This window comes from Rhinolophus ferrumequinum, chromosome X (genome assembly GCF_004115265.2).
Source record: "Rhinolophus ferrumequinum isolate MPI-CBG mRhiFer1 chromosome X, mRhiFer1_v1.p, whole genome shotgun sequence".
NCBI classification, from domain to species: Eukaryota; Metazoa; Chordata; class Mammalia; order Chiroptera; family Rhinolophidae; genus Rhinolophus; species Rhinolophus ferrumequinum.
The window spans coordinates 37613813-37637448 of NC_046284.1; the positions used below are offsets into that span (position 1 = coordinate 37613813).

Consider the following 23636-nt stretch of genomic DNA (forward strand, 5'->3'; position numbering starts at 1 on the left):
CACATTTTTATACCTCTAGTACTTCATGCATAGTAGGTGTTTAGATTAGATGTGTTCAATGAATGAATAAAATACATCAGTGTGTTCTAGGTTAGGATTGGGAGGGCAGGGAGGCGGTTATTCCAGATTTTGTATCAAGAGCTTAGAAATGTCAGAGACCATGGCTCATTTGAGAAACAACAGGAAGTTCAGTTGACTTGAAGTATAGAGTACTCTGTGATGGAAGTGCAACAGCTAGAAATGAGGCTGGGCAGGAGGCTAGAAAACCAAGGGTTTTAGATGCCATGCTATGGGTTTGGGGGCAGAAAAATCAAGTGGGTGGGGCAGAAAGGAAGTAGAAATGGGTTTGAAGCTGGGGTGGGCTTTTAAGTTGGAGTGTGGTGACATGATTATAGTTGACTAATAGAGTCAACTCTGGCTTCTAGTGTAAAATGGATGAGGAGAGGAGCGTTGGGAAGTCAGCCAGGAGGGTGCAAGCCTGGAGGCAAGTTACCTGGTTGGGAGGCCCTTTGGCATTTGTGCAAAAAGGACAAGGACCTGAGCAAGGCAATGGTAACAAGCAGGGATGGAATGTTATTTAGGAAAGAATGAGCAGGCAAAATAGTGCTAGAAGACAGAAGCTAGCACCTTGACAGAGAGAATGAAATTAGCACCCCCTCCAACAAAACTCAATAAGATTTACCATTAATCAAGTAGAAAACAGAGCCTTGTGATAGCAGCAGCAGTGCATGATAGCCCAGACGTGAGATGACAGTAAATCTGTGATATGGCAGTCAAGAGAGTACGTGAGAGTCCTGGTCTGCTCTGGGCAGAAGGGTTTGAGACCCAGCGTTGGGGGCATGGGGACGGGGGTAGGATAGACTCACATGCCACCTTACACTTTCGAAAGATATAAAGGAATTGTCTTAAACTCAAAGAAGAACCTTGAACCCAGGTTTTTGGAGCAACAAAGCATGGAAAAACTACGGGGCCAGAAGATTTGTCTTCAAATTGTTGGAGCACCATGGGAAGAAGGGCAAAGCTGGCTTTGTGTGGCCTCGAGGGGGCAGAAGTCACAGGGGGGCCAGTTTCACTCAGCCTCAAATTATGATGCAGAGAACCAAGCCACGGTCCCAGGAGCCAGCGAGTCACTGGAAGTTGTCCAGCTTAGAGAGCAGGGACTCACACACACACACACACACACACACACACACACACACACACACACCTCCAAACCCCAAAGCAACCAGTGTGGATAGAGTCAGCAGATGACCTCTGAGGCTCTTACTGGCCCTGTGATATACAAATTCTGGCCAAGTGGGTGTATATTTCTCAGAAGTCCTTCCTCAGGGGTGAGGTGGACAACAGTACCTCTCCGTTAGCTTCCGTTTATTCAAAGGAATAATCGAAAGGAAATTATCGAAAGGAATAATCGAAAGGAAATAAGTCGCTTGGATGTCGCCAGACAAGGGAAGTTGCAGCCTCTAAGTCATCGTAACTTCTTGCGGGGTTGGGGAACTAGAGCAAAGCCTGGCCATTGCCAGGAGCAACCTCGCATTGGGATAAACTTTGGCTCCCGCTTTGCCGACGAGAGGGGAGGGGCTTCTTGAATGACTCCTCAGGACAAGGCAATTGGCCCCGCGGGAATCGACGGGGCGGGACTAGTTCACTGTTGCCATTGGTCCAGCGGGCAAGTTGAGGGATGGCAGCGAGGGGGCGGAGCCCGCGCGGGGAGGCAATTGGCTAGGCGAGAGCCCACTGACGGGAGCCGGCAGGCGAGTGAACCTGCGAGTCCGCAGCCGGGGGCCGCGAGGTGGTAAGAAGCTGCGGGCGAGGGCCGCACGGGGCGTTGGCATTAAGGCACGCGCTTGCGTCGCTGACTTGGATGCGGCGGGGACGCTTTTGCGCCCGGTGCGCTCGAGACGCGAGCCTGTCAACAGCTGGCCACGCCAGCCACAGTCGCAGGGAGCAACTGGGAGCGTTGCCGGTGCGACTGCGACGGGTAGAAAGAGGCGGAGGCAGCAGACTGCTACACCAGCGGAGACCCGAGCAGAGACGCAGCGGCTCCTGAGGATCCCGGTAAATGCCCCCAGCTCTGCTCACAGAGAAGGCGTCCACGTCCCGCTGCAGCTTGGCCGGCCGGCCGCCCTGGCCTACGGGGGCTTTGGGGCCTCGCAGACAGGGCCACTCTGGACCTTGTGTGGGGATTGGGAAGGAGATGCGCAGGAGATCTGGGTCGCCCCACCTACCCCTGCAGAGTCAGGTTTTCCAGAGATGTGCCCAGGCTCTTCCCCTTGTCCTCTCCCTTCATCCTGGACCTTGCCATACCTCCTCTGGCTGTGGCGCCGCAGTAGGGGGCGCTCCAGCCGCTGCTCCAGCCGAGGTCACTTGGGGCACTCCCCTGGGGTACGCTGGCAATGGTATCCAGCTAGTGGGAACTGAAGGTGCGCTCTCCTGTTCGACTCCCATGTCAGGCACCAGGACGCTAGTCTTTTCCCCTGCTTCAGCTGCACTCATCGAATTAATCATTAGCAGCCCTCCCCCTACCCCACTGATGACCCGGTCCTTGGCTTCAGGGACGTGTCAAGAATCTCGGCTTGTTCCGGCGCGCGTACAATCAGACAGTTTCCTGACTGGGAGAGCAGGGCTCACCCACAAGGCCTGAGATAGGGGGTCCTGAGCTGGGTTGGGCGACAGCGGGGCTAGGGGAAGAAGCAAGTTGGAGAGACCCACACTGTAGGAGAAAATACCATCCCTGATCACGGGGGAATCCTGGAGTCTCAGTCCTTGGGACCATGTCTACTTTATATTTGGCCTCCTGCTTGTTGCCATTTTATTTAAAGCCAACCACTACCGGAGAACTTTGCAATGCTGCCAACTCTGAGGAGTGACTTGTGTTGGAAAACTGGGTTCCAGCATGAGGACTGATTACCCGTTGGGCCTTTTCATTTTCTCTGTCCTTTCTAGATTGAGAATGAGGTATCAAATATCATGCCCAAATTTATATTGTTTTCCTGCCTGCCTCTGATCTAACTTTGGAACTTCATGCTGTTGAAAGAATGTAAACTTGTGCAGCACCATTGTTAGGGCTCAGTCTTCATGCTAAGAAAACCACTCTTTGGGACAATACACTTGGGACTTCTCAAGTTCTGTTTTTTGTTTGCTTTTTAAAGAGCGTGGTATTCCAGTAGTCACATTTTTTCTGTGCCCTGTTTTTTGTTTGTTTGTTTGTTTGGGAGAGAGTCGCTCAGAGCATGGAGTAATTTGCACGAGGGTATTTTCAATTTGACTCTTGTTAAGCACAGAGAAAAGTGACAAGGGGAATAGTCCGGCTGGCACTGGTGCCCAGGCAATCCCAGCTATGCATATCAGAGGATGATGGGGGGGGGGCTGACTTGAGGTGGAGGTAACACTGTTGGGGGACAGGGCAAGCCCAAGCCATCTTGGTGGGTCATGTGCTTTCCATGTAGTCCCAGCCAAAGATCACACCTGCAGTGTGGCCCATTTGTTTGGGTTTCCCATCATACACTTGTGGAGAAAAGTGGCCTTTGAGTGGCTTCATTTGTCATCTCCAGCATCAGAAGAAAAGGTGAGGCACAGAGGTTTGGGAATGTGAAGGTAATGGTGGTGGCAGTGGTGGTGGTGGTGGTGGTGATGGTGGTGGTGTGTGTGTGTGTGTGTGTGTGTGTGTGTGTGTGTGTGTGTGTGTGTGTGAGAGAGAGAGAGAGAGAGAGAGAGAGAGAGAGATTGAGAGAGAGAGACATTTCCTTCAAATGTTGAAGCAGCTCTCTGTCATGGAGACTGGCTACATGTTTATCTTCCTAGCATGCATTCTTGCCTTTGCTAGGCAGAGGGACTTTTGCTGATTGTTTCAGAGCCAGGGTGGTGGTACACGTGCAACTCTCTGATTTAGTGTCCACTTGGATCTATATGAGAACTGTGTATATGAGCATGTGTTCCAACATGCTCCTGGAACTTTAAGAAGCTTTAAAGCCAAGCTGGGGGCTGACGTAGACTAATGCCGGGGGCCCAGTCTGAGCAAAGGTAGACCGCATGAAATCCAGTCGTCCTTTACTCAGAAGAGACAGTGTAAGCTGGGTCACTTACAGGAGGAGAGGAAATTCAGCCATAGTAATAACAGGAGCTCATATTAATTGAGTACTTATTGAGGGTTAAGTATTTTACTTGCATCATTTCCCTTAATCCTTCAAAAATTCTGTGAGGTAAGCCCTTATCATTATCATCTTCTGAAGCTCAAAGAGGTTAGATGAATCACCCAGTTGGTCAATGGCAGAGGTTGGATTTGAACCTAGGTCAGCTTGACACCAGCTCTTGAGCTTGAAAGCATTTTATTATTTACTGTCACAAAGGTTTCATAAAAGAGGTGGGATGTGAGCAAGGCTTTGAAGAGTGGGTGGGACTTACATAGGGATAGAGGACATTTGGCTGAGGTGATCAACATGTTTGAAGGAACTCAAGGAAGACTGGCCTAGCTAGATTGCGGGATGGACACAGGGGCATGATAAGGCTGATGAGGAGGGGAAGGGTCACCTTTTGGAGAACTTTGAAAAGAACTTGTGATTTCATGCAGTGAGAAATAAGATGTTAAGAATATTTTTTCCCCCAAGTCAAGTTGTTATCCTTTCAATCTTAGTTGTGGAGGGTGCCGTTCAGCTTCAAGTTGTTGTCCTTTCAGTCTTAGTTGTGGAGGGCGCAGCTCAGCTCCAGGTCCAGTTGCCGTTGCTAGTTGCAGGGGGTGCAGCCCACCATCCCTTGCAGGAGTCAAACCCGCAACCTTGTGGTTGAGAGGATGCGCTCCAACCAACTGAGCCATTTGGGAGCTCAGCAGCAGCTCAGCTCAAGGTGCTGTGTTCAATCTTAGTTGCAGGGGGCGCTGCCCACCATCCCTTGCGGGATTCGAGAAACTGAACAGGCAACCTTGTGGTTGAGAGTCCGCGCTCCAACCAACTGAGCCATCCGGGAGGCAACTCAGCTCAAGGTGCCGTGTTCAATCTTAGTTGCAGGGGGTGGAGCTCACCATCCCTTGTGGGATTCGAGGAATTGAACTGGCAACCTTGTGGTTGAGAGCCCACTGGCCCATGTGGGAATTGAACAGGCAGCCTTCGGAGTTAGGAGCATGGAGCTCTGACCGCCTGAGCCACCGGGCTGGCCCCGAGAAGTTTTGAGAAAGGAAAAGCATGGCAAGACCAATACCAATCACTTGGTGTACCCTACCTGAGTCCCTGAGCCTGTCTCTGTCTCACTCTTTCTTGAGAACCTTGCCCAATTGTCATCATATACCGTGTTTCCCTGAAAATAAGACCTAGCCAGACCATCAGCTCTAATGCATCTTTTGGAGCCAAAATTAATATAAGACCCGGTAGTATATTATATTATATTATATTATATTATATTATATTATATTATATTATATTATATTATATTATATTATATTATATTATATTATATTATATTAAAGACCTGGTCTTATATTAAAACAAGATCGGGTCTTACATTAATTTTCGCTCCAAAAGATGCATTAGAGCTGATGGTCTGGCTAGGTCTTATTTTCGGGGAAACACGGTTTTAAATCTTGGTTTTGAATTTCTTGAACCCTGGGGAGGACCGCATGCAACCAAACAGATTCTTGGGTTTGGTGTGCATAAGGAGCAAGCTAGGGGAGGGGCCATTGGGTCAAGTTGAGCCTTAGATGGGTGTGCTTCAGCTTATACAATGTTTTCAAAAGCCATTGGATTAGGGGTCACATTGAAAAACCAAAAGATCTGAAAATTTTTTAAAAAAGTCACGATTTCCATCTTCTCTCAAAACACCAGAAAGCCTGGGCTGTGTTTTGCCTGTGGAAGGCAGAGCTGTGTAGTGCTGACCCCTTTAGCTGGGGTCTGAGTGCTCTACAGCCCCAAACCCAGTCTTGGGACCTATCTGTAGGCCCCAGACCCCTACTCTAGAGAAAAGGGCTTCTACTCAGAAAGATTCTAATTTAGGATTACTTTCTTGTCTTATTGTGTAATTAGGGAAATGTTGGACATGCAATAGAACCAACTCTGTGAAATGTGAATAATCTTAACACACAGGTATGCTGTGGACATCATTGGGGAAAGGCTGATGGCGAGGGACTGAGCATTATCCATAGTTGGTACCTTTGCTTTGGGCTGGGATTTCGAAGCCCACTATGCTAGGGCCCCAAAGAAACGTTCTGGTGGGCCTTACTGTTCTTTATCCTTCACTTGGACTCAGGTTTTCTTTCTGCTGAATAGTTGGTGTGTACAGTTTGTGCATCAAAACGATGAAAAGAGTTCAGGGGAAGAAAACAACTTAGAAATGACTACTAAAAAAGTACCATCTTAGAAAGTTTACTTTAGAAGTCCCTGAAGACTCTCCATATGTTCTAGATGGACAGGGATAAGCCATTTCTGTATTGTCCTTTGGGGTGGAGAGTTCTTCCTTGTGTAGGTCTGTCCTGCAGTGCAGGTCATTTAGCATCTCTGGCCCCCTGATCACGAAGTGGCAGCAGTGCCCTTCCCTACACCAGTTATCATGACAACTAAAACCAATTGTTCCTGTGCATGTCCCAAGACTCTTGAAGGGAACAGTACTAGCACATTTGAAAACCACTGAGTCATAGTCCCGGAAATGCCAATACTTATTTCATGTGAAAGAGCATTAAAACCATTATTACTTTTCTGTAGCCCAAAGTATCCTATGGTTCTCATGGCATTCACCATTTACTTCCTCATATTCCAGTTAATTGTTTTAATTTCTTTCTCTTTCTAGACTCAGTTTTTTGAGAGTGACTCATTGTATCCCCCAAAGTGTTTTATACTGAGTAGATGCTTGGTGTACACTTGATTGATCTCCAAGTTCACTGATTAATTTTGATAGCTCCAGGAGCCTGAAAGAATAAGCAAGTCTGCATTAGCATTTCACGATTCGTCTCTAGGTGCTATTATTAATATTTTCACTATGGAAACAACACCTTTTAAATATAGTTGATAAGCAAATTCTCTTGTTTAGGTAAAATTTAGAATTATCAAGTCCCTGCTCTGTGCCAGGCACCCTTCCTTCTAGGCTCTGAAGATAAAATGGTGAACCAGACACATGCAGTCCCTGCCATTATGAAACTTGCAGAGTAGGGGGGTAGAGGGTTGGTACAGATTAAAAAAAAAAACACATGTTAACAAATGCACATGATTATTTGATCATTTCAGTGTTACCATGAAACTAAAATGGGTTGATATGCTACAACATGACAGGGGTGGGAGCAGTGCTGTTAAAGCTAGTGTTCAGGGAAGGCTTCTCTGAGCCACATCTGAATAATGAGAAGGAGCCAACCATGAGAAAATCTTGAGGAAGACAGCACTTCAGCTGGAGGGAACCACAAGTGCAAAGGCTCTGAGGAGTGAACTTGATGCATTTAAGGAGCAGTAAAAAGGCCAGTGTAACAGTCATGGAGAGAACAAGGGCAGTAGGGCACAAAGGGACAAAATGAGTTGAAAGAGATGGGTAGTGGCTATATTTTGGGGATAAGCAGTTTGGATTTTGTTCAAAGCATGGTGGGAAGCCACTGGAGGATTTTGAACAAAGGAGTAACAGGATGTGACTTAAAGTTTTCTTTTTTTTTTAAAGCATTTTGGCTGGATGGATTTGGAATGTGTGGTAAAGGTGGAGTCAAAATGACTTGCTGAAGGGTTGAATCTAAGTGGAAGGGAAGAACTTGAGCACCTGGGTGGAGCGTGGCTCTGTTAGGGAGATGGGAATCACTGGGTGACTCCCAAGAGTTCTGTTGCACTTGTTAGGTTGAGATGCTAATGAAACATTCAAGTTGGACACATTGAATAGGCAGTTGAATGTCAATGTAAAGGTTGCCTGGAGCTTTAGCCTACATAAAAATTAAATGCAAATTAAAGCTACTTTAAGTTGCCATTATAAACTGATAAATGTAGCAGAAATAAAAATGATAATGATCCAATGTAAGCAGGGCTGCATGGGGTGCATGGGAATTGGGCATGTTAATACTGTGATGGCATGATAAGTTGACTTAATCCTTCAGGAGAACAATTTGACAATATGTAATGAGCCATATGAACTTATTCCTATCCTTTGATGTAATATATTTTGAGGAAATCATTTAAAAAAAGATTTGGACAATGATTTTCATTGTGGTGCTCTTTCTCATACTAGTAGTATAGAGTAGTAGTGATGTTCTTTTGAAAAGAGTAGTGCTCTTTTTTTTTCTTTTTTTCTTTTTTATTAGTTTCAGGTGCACAGAGCAATGTACTAGACATTTACACCCCTCACAAAGTGATAATCCCCCAATCTACTGCCTCTCTGACATCCTATATAGCTGTTACAATTCCATTGACTATATTCCCTATGCTGTACTGCACATCCTGTGACTATACATATAGTTGACATTCAGTATTATTCTACTTCAGCTTCAGGTGTAAAAACTAATTGGAAAATGCAAATCCCCATGAAGGGGGAATATCTAACCAAATCTGTAGGAACTCTGTAGAGTTGCTGTAGAATTTCTGTTTTATATATGGAATTTTACAGAAGTTTGCTATAGGCATGAAAAGTGAGAAATGTATTGATCATATCAGTATCTGAGATTGTTATTAAATAGGTGCAAAACCCAAATCATGATGGTCTCTAACTACAACCGTGTACATCTCACATGTTATTCATGCAGAAAATTGTAAATATACAGTTGTCTTAGTTTTTTTTAGCCATTGCATCCACTTTTGACTTCACACCTCTTTCACTCTGGCAGTGTTCCCTGGTCAGGATGCTAGAACACAGTGGTCCACCATGAAGAGTTCACGTGAATGGTGGCTTCTCAAGCCTTTCCTCCCTTGATCACATTTTCGCCATAAGATATTGAGTAGTATCCTTTTCTGCAGGATCTGTATTCAAATAAGTTTACCTTGGGATTTTAAAAAGGTTGGGAAAATACTGCTGCTTTCAGAAACTACTTACTAGTAGCTCCTAGCACGATCCCATGTAAAGACTGCTTTTGCCCTGTAGGTGGCGACTCGTGGGCAGGAAGTTTGCTGGTAATTTTCAGATTGCGAAGATAAAACAGAGAAGTAAAACACTGGCGACTTCATGATATGCATTTCCCACAAATAATACTCTATTTGGTGAGTGAGGCTAAAGTATGTAAGATACTCAGCCACATTCCTTTAAATCCCTGATAGCTTTTTTTTTTAATATGAAGAAGAGAAAGCAATGAGTCTACTTTAGTAGCATTATAGTTAATTAATCCAAGGTATAAAGCAGTATTCCTGGTAGGAAATGTCTGGGGAGTCGTGTTCTATAACAAAAACTTTCCTGGTGCTAAAGAAGGGGCAAAAGACCAAAAGACTGGTCATATGGGTCTGCGACTGCCCTGTGCATATTTTAAAAAATTGCTCCCTCCCTTGCCATCATGGAATGACTCCCATACTCACTGAGTTATGTAAATGCATTTGCACAGAAAGGCCTAACACAAATCTTTCTTTAGGTTAATTAATTTTATTAGCCATAGAAACACTTTGCTTTCACAAACATTTTCACATAAAGGAAATATGATCTTTTAAAATAGGGAAGTAAAAACAGGAAATTAAGTTGCCAAAGGAGATGAATCAACATGAATTCGGTTTTCTTCATTTCAAGATCAACAGTTCCCATGCCAAATTCTCCCTTAGATCAGATTTTCTTTGAGCGCTGGTAAAGAGATTCTCTTTCAGTAGGACACTCGTATTTCCTGGTAACAAATTTATCATTGCTGAATGGCTGTGGATCTCCAAAAGTCCCTTCCTTTCTGTCCTCAAAGCTCCCAGGGCTCTACTAAGCCCTTTAGGACCATCTCAATTTGGGAATTTAGTCATCTGGTATGTCCTGTATTGGCCATATTCCTATTGCAACACTGAGGGTTGCTCATGTTAATGATGTGATTTAAAAATTTTTCAAGATCATATGGTCAGCCTCAGTTTTAAAATTGTTGTTTAGGTTAGTGATGCATTAAAACACATGAATGTTCATCCATGACTTCTTGAGTGAAGAGCCAGAGAGTAATTCTATTTGGTCAAGACTTACTGAGCTTCTGTACTAGCCAGGAAATTGGCAATTGGCTAGATGGATTTAAACCAAATACATCTTGGCTGCCCTGGTAACTGACTATAAATATGTTGGTATAATTTTAAATACTTTCAAAATGACTAACTTTAAACTTCAAAAGCCTGGAGAAAAAAAGAAAGGCAGCAAATAACTACTTTGAAAGACGATATTAAGTTGTATAAATGGTCCTATTTTTTTCACTGTTTTTAAAAAAGTGGCTCATTCAAATGTCCTTGACAACAAATATATATGAGAGTGAGAAAAAGTGAAAGAGAATGAATGATGGATACTTTGCTAATAACTCAAGTGCTTTTAAAGTTTTAAAGTTATATTTCTGATAAAACAAAAACAAAAACAGAACTGGAGGTATAGTAGGAATCTCTCTAGTATCTTCTGAAATGAAAGGAAGTACTGGAGTGACTGAATCGCAGACCCTACAAAATGTATTGAATTTTCACTGCAGGTTAAAACAATCATTTTAAGTTTGGAAGAAATCTCAAGACTCTTTCCTTTTTTCTCTTCTCTTTTTCTACTGTTATTCAGTCAGCTTTGATACTAGGTACAGAGGCAAGGAAGATGAGGTGGACAGATGACTAGAGAGAGCAGCCATGTTCTCTTGAGTCCACTAGAAATGTTCTGGCATGGAAAGCATGTTGAGTGAAATGCTTTGGTAAAGCTATGTGCACACGATACTGCTGGAATTCACACTGTGTAAATGTTATTGAATAACTAATTTTTTGAGGTTAGAGGAGCTCTTATTCGCCTCTGCAAAGGTATTAAACAGAGAAGTGATTTCAATATGTTGCTTTTAATCAGATGAGAAGAAAGATGTGTGTATATGGTGGGGGGGACTGGGGAGGTCATGGCGGAGCATAATAGAACATGGGAATAGTTAAAAATCTTTACTAAATTTTACTTTTTGATAATTTATGAAGTTTATAACTATGGTGTTCTTTGCCATCAGGGCTTGGTTTATACTAGGCTCTTAAACCTTTCTTGAATAATCTACGCATATGACAGCAATTGGTGAAAATGATGGGAACATTGTTAATGAATTCTACCATTGCTGTCAACTGAAGCACATATATATTAAAAGGGAATTTAGAGGCCAAATTAGGTTGTTCTAAATAACCAATTTTAAGTTGTAGTCTCATAACTTGATCTCAGTAATTCCACCTGTTTTGATAGATATGTTTTATTAATATATATAAAATACATAAAATGCATGACTATATGTACTAAATAATATATCTAATTTAAAATAGATTATTTAGCAGCCACTATGGAAAACAGTATGGCGGTTCCTCCAAAAATTAAAAATAGAACTACCTTATGACCCAGCAATTCCACTCTTGGGTATTGTTTACTGAACAAAATAATTTTCCAGATAGTCTGCCAAAAAGGATTTATTCAGGAGAAGGAAAAAGCAAAACTACTGCAGCAGTGTGAGAACCAGCATCTCTGGTCAGCTGCACACATGCAATGTTCCACCCCTCTTCCAAGATGGCTGCTATATATATTCCCTCCCCCTACTGCAGGAAGTTAGAACCATAAAGTTTTAACAGGAAGTCAGGACTAGAGAGTAAGAGGAAGCCCAGCTCCATCCATAGACCTCCCAGCACCTGGGTCAGTTTTCTCAAAGTGCCAGTTCGCTTTTATCAGTATTTATCCAAAGAAATCCAAACCACTAATTCAAAAAAAAACACATATGCACCTCTATATTTATTGCAGCACTATTTACAATAGCCAAGATGTGGAAACAACTGAAATGCCCATCAATAGACAATTAGATAAAGAAATTGTGGTACCTTTATACAATGGAGTATTACTCTGCCATAAAAAAGAATGAAATCTTACCAATTGCAACAACATAGGTGAAGCTAGAGGATATTATCCTAAGTGAAATAAGTCAGACTGAGAAAGACAAATACCATATGATCTCACTTATATGTGGAATCTAAGGAACACAATAAACAAGCAAACAAAATAGAACTGGACTCATAGATACAGAAAACAAACTGATAGATGCTAGATGGGAGGGGGTAGGAGAATGCATGAGAAAGGTGAAGGGATTAGGAAGTACAAAACAGTCACGGAGATGTGAAATACAGTATGGGGAATATAATTAATAATGTTGTAAAGACTATGTAGGGTGTCAGATGGGTACTGGACTTATCATGGGGGTCACTTCATAGATTATATGAATGCCTAACCACTGCACTGTACACCAGAAATTAATATAAAATATTATTGAATGTCAACTATAATTGAATGTCAACTATAATATTTTATATATATATGTATGTTACAGTATGTAAAGTACAGCATAGGGAATATAATCAATGGTATTGTAACTGGTATATGGGTTGTCAGAGGGATAGTAGACTGGGGGGGTTATCACTTTGTGAGGGGTGTAAATGTCTAACTATCACATTACTTTGTACACCTGAAACTTATAAAATAAATAAATAAAATACATTTAAATATATGTACAATTAAGTTCTGACTATAATAATCTCAAAAAGCTCACCACCATATTATACAATGAAGTAATAATCTTAATTATTTTCAGATATAATAAATATAAACTCTAAGAAAAAATGAAATAAAAATAAAATAGATTATTAAACAATATGCTTATTTGGTTTAAATAAGATTAAAAACAGGGACTGTATGGGGAGAAGAGCACAAACCTTTTTAAACCTATTTTCAAGAACAAAGTAGGGCCCTATGTAGCTTTAATGAGATTCAAGGATTCAAGGATTGGAACATGGAAGCTTGGAGTTGAGAAAGTATCCTAATTTAGACAAAGGATCTGTTAAAGTTGACTATCGGATATTCCTGAGTATTTTCCAGAAACATCTGTCTGTTTATAATACAAGATAAATCAGTTATGACTTAACATTCTGCAGCCAGATCAGTGGTTGCTTGGGATGTGGGAAGGATTACAAAGCGGCACGAAGAAAACTTTTCAGGATGATGGGCATTTCCACTGTCTTGACTGTGTTGATAGTTTCATAGATGTTTATACATATGTCAAAATTCATTAAAATGTACACTTTTGATACATGTGCACCTTATATTATGAAACATGTCAAATGTATGACACGTGTCGTATATCACGTTTCAATAAAGCAATTTTTGAAAATAACTTCTGCAGCCTATGGTGTAGCTAGTATGGAATTGGCCAACTGCTTCTTCGTTATTCCAAGTTCTGATCTCCCAAGCTTCAGTGATGACTCATACAAATTTGGTTATGGGTTCAGATACGTATCAGCATTTACAGTTATGGCAGATCGAGGGGTATCTCTGATGGTGGAAGAGAGTTGCCATTGTATTGATTAAGTCAGCAAAAAGTTTTATTAAATTACTTTGCAAAAAATCATAACCCAATTTATGAACTTTATTCCTATGTATACATAGTTTTGACAAAAATGTATCTAAAATGACACCACAACATGTAGCTTTGAACATGCTCTTTTTTTATTTTAAATTATTTCCCTAGGTAAGTTTCTAGAGAACGTTACTGGATCAAAGGGGGTAAGAATTTTTATGATTCTTGGTTTGTTTCACTGAATTATTCTAGAAAAAGATGTAACTAATTTACATTACCTCTAGTAAGATATGAAGGTGCCTGTTTTTTATTTCTTTCCAAAACTTTCCCAGGAATGTTTTTTCTTTTTTAATTAAAGTTTATTGCAGTGACAATTGTTAGTAAAGTTTCAGGTGCACAATTCTGCAATACATCATCTACATATCACATGGTGTGTTCACCATTCAAAGTTAGTCCTCTTTTCATTACCATATATTTGATCACGAATGGGATTTTATCATTTTGATTTGTGTGAAAACTATCAAATGAAATTATATATCTTTTTTTAATTAAAGTTTATTGGGGTGACAATTGTTAGTAAAGTTACATAGATTTCAGGTGTACAATTCTGTATTACATCATCTATAAATCACATTATGTGTTCACCACCCAGAATCAGTTATCCTTCCGTCACCATATATTTGAACCCCTTTACCCACATCAAACACTCCCCTTCCGCCTTACCCTCTGGTAACCATTAAACTATTTTCTGTATCTATGAGTTTTTGTTTCTCATATGTTTCTCTTGTTCTTTTGTTGTTTTTGGTTCATATACTACATATCAGTGAAATCATATGGTTCTCTCCTTTTTCTGTCTGACTTATTTCGATTAACATTATAATCTCAAGATCCATCCATGTTGTCACAAATGGTCCTATTTCACCTTTTCTTACTGCCGTATAGTATTCCATTATGTATATATACCACAACTTCTTTATCCATTCATCTATCGAAGGACATTTTGGTTGTTTCCATGTCGTGGCCACCGTAAATAAAGCTGCAATGAACATTGGAACACATGTGTCTTTTTTTTTTAATTGGGGTGACAATTGTTAGTAAAATTACATAGATTTCAGGTGTACAATTCTGTATTACATCATCTATAAATCCCATTGTGTGTTCACCACCCGGAGTTAGTTCTCCTTCTATCACCATATATGTGATCCCCCTTACCCTCATCTCCCACCACCCACCCCACTTACCCTCTGGTAACCACTAAACTATTGTCTGTGTCTATGAGTTTTTGTTTTTCATTTGTTTGTCTTGTTCTTTTGTTGTTTTTGGTTTATATACCACATACAAGTGAAATCATATGGTTCTCTGCTTTTTCTGTCTGACTTGTTTCGCTTAGCATTATACTCTCAAGATCCATCCATGTTGTCACAAATGTTCCTATATCATCTTTTCTTACTGCCGAATAATATTCCATTGTGTATCTATACCACAACTTCTTTATCCATTCATCTATCGAAGGACGTTTTGGTTGTTTCCGTGTCTTGGCCACCATAAACAAAGCTGCAATGAACATTGGAGCACACGTGTCTTTATGGATAAATGTTTTCAGGTTTTGGGTAGATACCCAGGAGAGGGATTGCTGGGTCATATGGTAATTCTATTCGTAATTTTTTGAGGAATCTCCACACTGCCTTCCATAGCGGCTGCACCAGTCTGCATTCCCACCAACAGTGTATGAGGGTTCCTTTTTCTCCACAGCCTCTCCAATACTTGTTACTATTTGTCTTGTTGATGATAGCCATTCTGCCTGGGGTGAGGTGATATTGTGGTTTTTATTTGCATTTCTCTGATGATTAGTGATGTTGAGCATTTTTTCATATGTCTATTTGCCATTTGTATGTCCTCTTTGGAGAAATGTCTCTTCAGGTCCTCTGCCAATTTTTAATTGGGTTGTTTGTTTTGTTGTTGTTGAGTTGCATGAGTTCCTTGTATATTTTGGATATTAGCCCCTTATCGGAGGACCTGTTTGCAAAAATCTTTTCCCATTCAGTTGGTTGCCTCTTTATTTTGTCGATGGTTTCTTTTGCTGTGCAGAAGCTTTTAAGTTTCATATATAGTCCCATTCATTTATTTTAGCTTTTACTTCCCTTGCCTTTGGAGTCAAATTCATAAAATGCTCTTTGAACCCAAGGTCCATATGTTTAGTACCTATGTTTTCTTCTATGCAGGTTATTGTGCAGGTCTTGAGCTTAAGTCTTTGATCCATTTTGAATTAATTTTGGTACATGGTGACAGATAGCAGTCCAGTTTCACTCTTTTGCCCGTGGCTTTCCATTTCTGCCAACACCATTTATTGAAGAGGCTGTCTTTTCTCCATTGTATGTTTTCTGCTTCTTTGTCAAAAATTATCTGTCCATATTTATGTGGTTTTATTTTTGGGTTCTTAATTCTATTCCATTGGTCTATGTGTCTGTTTTTCTGCCAATACCATGCTGTTTTGATTATTGTAGCCCTGTAGTACAAGCTAAAGTCAGGGAATGTGATACCTCCAGTATTGTTCTTTTTTCTTAAAACTGCTTTGGCTATTCAAAGTCTTTTGTGGTTCCAAACAAATCTGATGACTTTTTGTTCTATTGCTTTAAAAAATGTCATTGGGATTTTGATGGGGATTGCATTAAATCTGTATATTGCTTTGGGTAATATAGCCATTTTAACTATGTTGATTCCTCCAATCTATGAGAATGGAATGTCTTTCCATTTCTTTGTGTCTTCTTCAATTTCTTTCAAAAATCTCTTAAAGTTTTCAGTATATAGGTCCTTCATATCCTTGGGTAAGTTTATTCCTAGGTATTTTATTCTTTTAGCTGCAATTGCAAAAGGAATTGTTTTTTGTATTTCTTTTTCTGAGATTGCATTGTTAGTATACAGGAATGCAATGGACTTTTGTACGTTGATTTTGTTGCCGGCAACTTTACTGTTTTCGTTGATTGTTTCTAATAGATTTTTGGTGAGTCTTTAGGGTTTCCTATATACAACATCATGTCATCTGCAAAGAGTGATAATTTAACTTCTTCTTTCCCAATGTGGATGCCTTTTATTTCTTTCTATTGCCTGATTGCTCTGGCAAGGACTTCCAAGACTATGTTGAAAACCAGAGGTGATAGGGGACAGCCCTGTCGTGTTCCTGAACGTAGAACAAAGGGCTTCAGTTTTTCAACATTAATTATGAGATTAGCTGAGGGCTTGTCATATATGGCCTTTATTATATTAGGGTATTTTCCTTCTATACCTATTTTATTAAGTGTTTCAATCATAAATGGATGTTGTATCTTGTCAAATGCTTTTTCTGCATCAATTGATATCATCATATGAATTTGTCCTTTATTTTGTTTATGTGATGTATCACATTGATGGATTTGCGGATGTTGAACCATCCTTGTGCCCCGGGGATGAACCCCACTTGGTCGTGATGAATGATCTTTTTAATGCATTGTTGCATTCGATTTGCTAGAATTTTGTTTAGGATTTTTGCATCTGTATTCATCAGAGATATTGGTCTGTAGTTTTCTTTTTTTGTGTTGTCCTTACCAGGTTTTGGTATCAGGGTAATGTTGGCCTCATAAAATAAGTTAGGGAGTACTGTCTCTTCTTCAATTTTTTGGAAGAGTTTGAGCAGGATTGGTATTAGATCCTCTTTGAAGGTTTGGTAGAATTCATTAGTGAAGCCATCTGGTCCCGGACTTTTGCTTTTGGGAAGGTTTTGGATGACTGATTCAATTTCATTATTGGTGATTGGTCTGTTTAGATTTGCCAGTTCTTCGTGGTTCAGCCTTGGAAGGATATATGTTTCTAAGAACTTGTCCATTTCTTCTAGGTTATTGAATTTGGTGGCATATAGTCCTTCATAGTAATCTTGGATGATCCTTTGTATTTCTGTGGTGTCTGTGATAACTTTCCCTTTTTCATTTCTGATTTTGTTAATTAGTGTCTTCTCTCTTTTTGTCTTAGTGAGTCTAGCAAACGGTTTGTCAATTTTGTTAATCTTTTCAAAGAACCAGCTCTTTGTCACATTAATTTTTTCTATTGTCTTTTTGTTGTCTATTTCATTTAGTTCTGCTCTGATTTTTGTTATTTCCTTTCTTTTGCTGACCTTGGGTTTCACTTGTTCTTCTTTTTCTAGTTCTTTAAGGTGTAACATGAGGTTATTTATTGGGGATTTTTCTTGTTTCTTGAGATAGGCCTGTAATGGTATAAATTTCCCTCTTAAAACTGCTTTCGCTGCATCCCAAAAATTTTGGTAGGATGTATTTTCATTGTCATTTGTTTCTATGTATCTTTTGATCTCTCCTCTAATTTCTTCTTTGACCCAGTCGTTCTTTAAAAGTATGTTTTTAATCTCCATGTATTTGTGTTTTTCCCTGCTTTCTTTTTGCAGTTGGTATCCAATTTCAAAGCCTTGTGATCAGAGAATATGCTTGGTATGATTTCAATCTCCTTAAATTTGCTGAGGCTGATTTTATGTCCCAATATGTGGTCTATTCTTGAGGATTTTCCATGTACACTAGAAAAGAATGTATAGTCTGATATTTTAGGATGAAGTGCTCTATATATGTCAATTATGTCCATTTTATCTAATGTGTCTTGTAGGGCTACTATTTCGTTATTTATTTTCTGTTTGGATGATCTATCCATAACTGTCAATGATGTGTTTAAGTCCCCTAGTATAATTGTGTTTTGGTCAGTTTCTCCCTTTAGTTCTGTTAGTAGTTGCTTGGTATATTTCTGTGCTCCCTGATTGGGGGCATAAATATTGATGACTGTTATATCTTTTTGTTGTATAGTCCCCTTTACCATTATGAAATGTCCATCTTTGTCTATTGTTATCTTTTTCACCCTGAAGTCTGTTTCATATGATGGCATTATGGCTACACCTGATTTTCTCTGGGTACCATTTGCTTGGAGTGTCAATTTCCACCCTTTCACTTTGAGTCTATGCTTGTCCTTGTAGCTCAGATGAGTGTCTTGGAGACAGCATATGGTTGGGTTTAGTTTTTTGATCCAATCTGCTACTCTGTGCCTTTTTATTGGTGAGTTCAGTCCATTTACATTTCGGCTGATTACTGATATGTGAGGATTTCCTGTCATTCTATCTTTAGTTTTCTGGTAAGCCTGTGTCTCCATTGTTTCTTTGCCTTTTTGTTGTTGTCTATTATTTCTGTATGGTGGTATTCTATGATGTTTCCCTCTGTTTCTTCTTTTATTACAGTATATATTTCAGTTCTGGATCTTTCTTGAGTGGTTACCCTTAAGTTTAAGTAAAAGAAAGTTTGATATTTAGAGTATTCCATTTTCTTTAGCATGCTTACATTCTCCATTTCCACATTCCGGTTCAGGCCTTTACTCTCCCCCTTTTTATGTTTTGGTTGCCACATATTGTCCCTGTTGATGGTGGTCAAATAGCCTCCTTTAGTATTTCTTGTAGTGCATGTCGTGTATTAGAAAATTCCCTCAGCTTCTGTATGTCTGGAAAGGTGTTTATTCCTCCTTCATATCTAAAGGATATCTTTGCTGGATACATTATTCTTGGCTCATAATTTCTCTCTTTCAATAGTTTGAATATTTGGTTCCACTCCCTCCTGACTTGTAGAGTTTCTGCTGAATAATCTGAAGGTAATCTAATGGGCTTTCCTTTGTAGGTTACCGTCTTCTTTTCCCTGGCTGCCTTGAGGATTCTTTCTTTGTCGTTGATTTTAGACAGCTTCAATACAATGTGCCTTGTAGAAGGCCTGTTGGGATTGAGGTAATTAGGTGTTCTATTTGCTTCTTGGATTCGAGGATCCAGTTCTGTCCACAAGTTTGCGAAGTTCTCATCCACAATTTGTTGAATATATTCTCTGTTCCCTTCTCTCTTTCTTCTCCTTCTGGTATTTCCAGTATTCTTATATTGCTCTTTCTGATGGAGTCAGAAAGTTCTTGTAGAGTTCTTTCATTTCTTTTAAGTCTCAAGTCTCTTTCTTCTTCCATCTATCTAATTTCCAGGTTTCTATCTTCGATGTCACTGATTCTTTCCTCCATCTGGTCAACTCTACTACCTAAGCTGGCTATTTCATTCTTCATTTCTTCTATTGAGTTCTTAATCTCCTGAAATTCTATTGGTTCTTTTTTAAAATTTCAGTCTCTTTAGTAAAATGCTCATGTTGTTCTTTGATTGTGTTTCTGAGTTCATTAAACTGCCTTTCTGTGTTTTCTTGCATCTCGTTGAGTTTTTTTCAGAACTGCAATCTTGAATTCTCTGTCGTTTAAGTCACATATTTCCATATCTCTAAGTTCCTTTTCTGGGAACTTTTCACTTTCTTTCTGTACTGTCTTGTTGCCTTGGTTTTTCATGGCAATTACTGATTTATTATTTCTCTTCGTAGATATCTTCAGGAGTGGCTTCTGTAACAGGTTGATAGGGAGAGGTCTTTCTTTTGTTTTCCAGTTCTTTCTTTTGTTTTCCAGTACTTGTTGGTGGAATGTTTTATTTTCTCTCCGACTGCAGCCTTTTATTTCTCTCACACGGTAGTGCTATGTTTTCTCTGCACTATTCCAGCTTCTCACACAATGGGGGGATTCCCTGGGAGACGGGCTTCTGCTCTGTTAATAGTTCGCTTGGGTCACAGGGTGCAGTGTCCGTGTGGGTATGCGGAGAGCTTTGGAAGTTCCAAATCTCTTCCCGTACCAGATTTAGAGCCCATATATTTCAGCAGTTCTGTTTACTCCTTCAGGGATCCGCCCAGATAGGTGGGGCCAGGGGCGGGGTGAGTTGTAAGAGGTGGCCCAGAGGAATGGTGGTGACCACCACCACAGCCGGTCTTGATTCTACAGCTCTCTCCCCTCTGCCGAAACTAGTTGGGCTGTGAATCTGTGTCTGCGGTCCACAGTTCTCAGAATAGCAAATATTCTGTTCTTTTGATCTGACACTGCTACTGTTCCGCTTCTAGCACCAGGCAGGTGGGTGCGGGGTGAGCTCTGGGAGGGTAGGGAGGGGGCGGGTAGTCTCATTGCCTAAGGTTTCCGTTCTCTGCTCGGCATTGAGGGCTTAAAGCACCATTTTCAGCCTTCTTCCCTCAGTCTTTTCTCCAATGTCTCTGCCGTGAGCGTTGGGTTTAGCCATGTTATATGCTGCCCCCTCAGCCCTGTGGGCCATAAGCGGAGCCTTAGCAGTCCAAGTTCTTCCCTCTCCCGCAGCTGCGGCAGTTCTGGGATGCAGCGAGCTCGGAGCACTGAGGTAGGTCTGCGTCTTGCGCCCACCCGCCTGCCCCCATCTCCCTACTTCTCCCTTCCCTCCTCCCCCGCTTGCACGATTTGCCCACCTTTTGGTGAATTTAGTAGTGCGCCTCTTAGTCTTGCCTGTCTGTTGTGCAGGGAGTCCTTTGTGGAGTTATTGTTGTTCGATTAGTTGTAAATTCCAGCGGAGCTTTACAGAGGCTCATCTCATGCCGCCATTTTGATCCAAAAGTCGTTTTTTTTTTTTTTTTTTTTTAAACAGTGCTTTGCTGGGGAACAGTGTGTACTTCCAGGCCTTTTTTTTTTTTTTTTACAAGTCAAGTTTTTGTCCTTTCAATCTTAGTTGTGTAGAGTGCCGTTCAGCTTCATGTTGTTGTCCTTTCAGTCTTAGTTGTGGAGGGCTCAGCTCAGCTCCAGGTCCAGTTGCCGTTGCTATTTGTAGGGGGCACAGCCCACCATCCCTTGCGGGAGTCTAACTGGCAACCTTGTGGTTGAGAGGACGCATTCCAACCAACTGAGCCATCCGGGAGCTCAGCGGCAGCTTTGCTCAAGGTGCCGTGTTCAATTTTTAGTTGCAGGGTACGCTGCCCACCATCCCTTGCGGGACTCGAGGAATTGAACCAGCAACCTTGTGGTTGAGAGCCCACTGGCCCATGTGGTAATTGAACCTGCAGCCTTCGGAGTTAGGAGCATGGAGCTCTAACAGCCTGAGCCACCGGGCCGGCCCCCCAGCAGGTTTTTATGGGACTTTGTATTTGAGATCAGTTATACAATAGATTGGAGATTTGGAATCTTGTGGTCCCAATATATGGCAACTTGTTTAATTTTCCTGAATCCATTTGAATTTCCCCATCAATAAAATAAGCATGAACATACCTACTCACAGGTTGCTTCATGAATCAAATGAGATAAATTAGTATAAATAATAATTATAGGTTATGTTTATTGAGAAATTCCTGTGTGCCAGGCACTATTCTAAGGATTTTACATGTACCCACTCATTTCATCCTCCCTGAAACCCTACTATTTCTATTTTACAGTTAAGGAAACTGAGATACAGTGTATGGAAACTTTGAAACCTGAAATACATTAAATAAATATAAGCTATTGCCTTAATTCTCTCTGTAGTATCCTTTCCCCTCTCAATTTGACCTAAGTCCAGCAAATGCTAGCGCCATTCAAAATCCAAATCTATGTTTTTCTCCATTTGTATGAAAATGTTCTCTTTTGCCCTCCAAGGTTTCCTGAGGATACAATGACGGTAACTGTGGTGTATGATAACTCTGAGGCAACAGAGCTCTGTGCAGCTCAACACCTCTACCTGAAGCCCATAGCAAAACTGATGATCAGTGTGTTACTCCCAGAGAGTATAGAACATATGAGGCCTTTCTCCAACTGGGAAGTTCTTGACCAACTGAAGAACCTGATTTGCCCTGATCAGTTCACCACAGTTCGGCTTTCCAAGAGTACGAAGGACTTCATCCGATTTGAGGGGGAGGCTGAAACGCGAAGTTTGATTCAGATCCTGAAGGCAAAGTTACATGGGAAGATCATCAAGCTGAATGGTTTGAAAACAGACTTAAAAGTAATGGCTTCAGATGCCCAAGGAGAGTGGGAGCACTTCTCCAAGGAACAGGAGACCCCATCAAGTGATGGGGCTGATGAGCAGGACCACGATAAGAGCCCGGATTCCATATATTTTGAAGGCTTGCCCTGCAAGTGGTTTGCACCTAAAGGTTCCAGTGGGGAGAAGCCATGTGAAGAGATTCTTCGGGTGGTCTTTGAATGTTTTGGAAAGATCAAGAATGTAGATATCCCTATGCTTGACCCCTACAGAGAGGCAATGACTGATGGGAGCTTTGGGGGTTTTAGCTTCGGCTTGCAGACATTTGAGGCTTTTATACAGTACCAGGAGTCAACTGACTTCATAAAAGCCATGGAGTCCCTTCAAGGGATGAAGCTGATGCTTAAAGGGGAGGATGGGAAAGCTCTAGCATGTAATATTAAGGTAAGAAGTAGTGAGAGTTTCTTTTATTTCCCACTGTTCAGGTCGTCCTAAGTAAAAGCTAGAAGGAAGCACCTAGAATAAATTTCCATAGACCCCACTAGGCTCTGATCAATAGCTAATGTAAACATTTGTGTTGTCATTAATAAATGGATGTTTAGGAAGAAAAATAATCCTGACTTCGGCATTCTTCTGCAATCAGGCATGCTGCCAGCTGTGGTTTTAAAGTGATGGTTGTTATAATCTGGGGCTCTGCCCTAACTTCTTGATGGTATTAAAGGATGATTCATGGCCCTTATGAAAGTATCTTAGATGCTTTTGTACTTGACAAGTTGCTGAGAGAGAGAAGAATACATGCAGTTTGAAATTGCAAGGAGAACAGTTTATTCCCTCTTTATTATTGGGATCACAACTTGTATTTTCAGGATGTTTGTCAGGTAAATTGCTAAAACATAATCCCAACAAACTTGGATCCTCTTTTTACAAAATCAGCCTGGCTGTCCAGTCATGTCACCTCATTGATATCTGAATGCTTAGTCATCTCCTTCTTGAAGTCTTAATCCAGCAGAGGAAAAGATATTGCTAAACCCTCCTTTTTCTCTAAATCAGTCTTTAGCATGAATTTGGACTTTCAGTTTAAGTAGCTTCCTGTGTATGATTGTGTATGTGTATATGTTATGTGTGAAGCTACTTGTGTTAAAATGGACATTTTAAAATTATGAGCTATTGAGTCAGACAAGAGATATAACAAATACTATAATGATAACCCATATACCACTGCCCAGCTTGTGCCCATAAGAGCCTGTGCCCATCATGGCTTTGTGATGTCACCTATGACTATAAAGTGAGCTCCTCAAGTTTCTGCCAAAGAAAATTCTGGAGCCCACAGGACTGTTTGGAAAGTTAGTGAGAAGCAGTAGTACAGTACGGGTACTA

At 40.9% G+C, this 23636-nt stretch overlaps 1 protein-coding gene across 2 annotated transcripts in view; it reads left to right on the forward strand.

Annotated features, from left to right (window-relative positions):
* The first annotated feature begins 1743 nt into the window (after positions 1–1743).
* The window catches only part of LOC117014569 (A-kinase anchor protein 17B), a 29227-nt gene continuing 7334 nt past the window's right edge, over positions 1744–23636 (forward strand). Inside the window, exons 1-2 of one of the 2 annotated variants that reach the window (XM_033093011.1) lie at positions 1744–2058; positions 21935–22703. In XM_033093011.1, the coding sequence (XP_032948902.1) occupies positions 21951–22703 (753 nt within the window). In that variant the 5' untranslated portion in view covers positions 1744–2058; positions 21935–21950. Of the gene's footprint in view, positions 2059–9094; positions 9141–21934; positions 22704–23636 lie in introns of those variants that run through there. The other variant, XM_033093780.1, reaches the window with a different exon arrangement.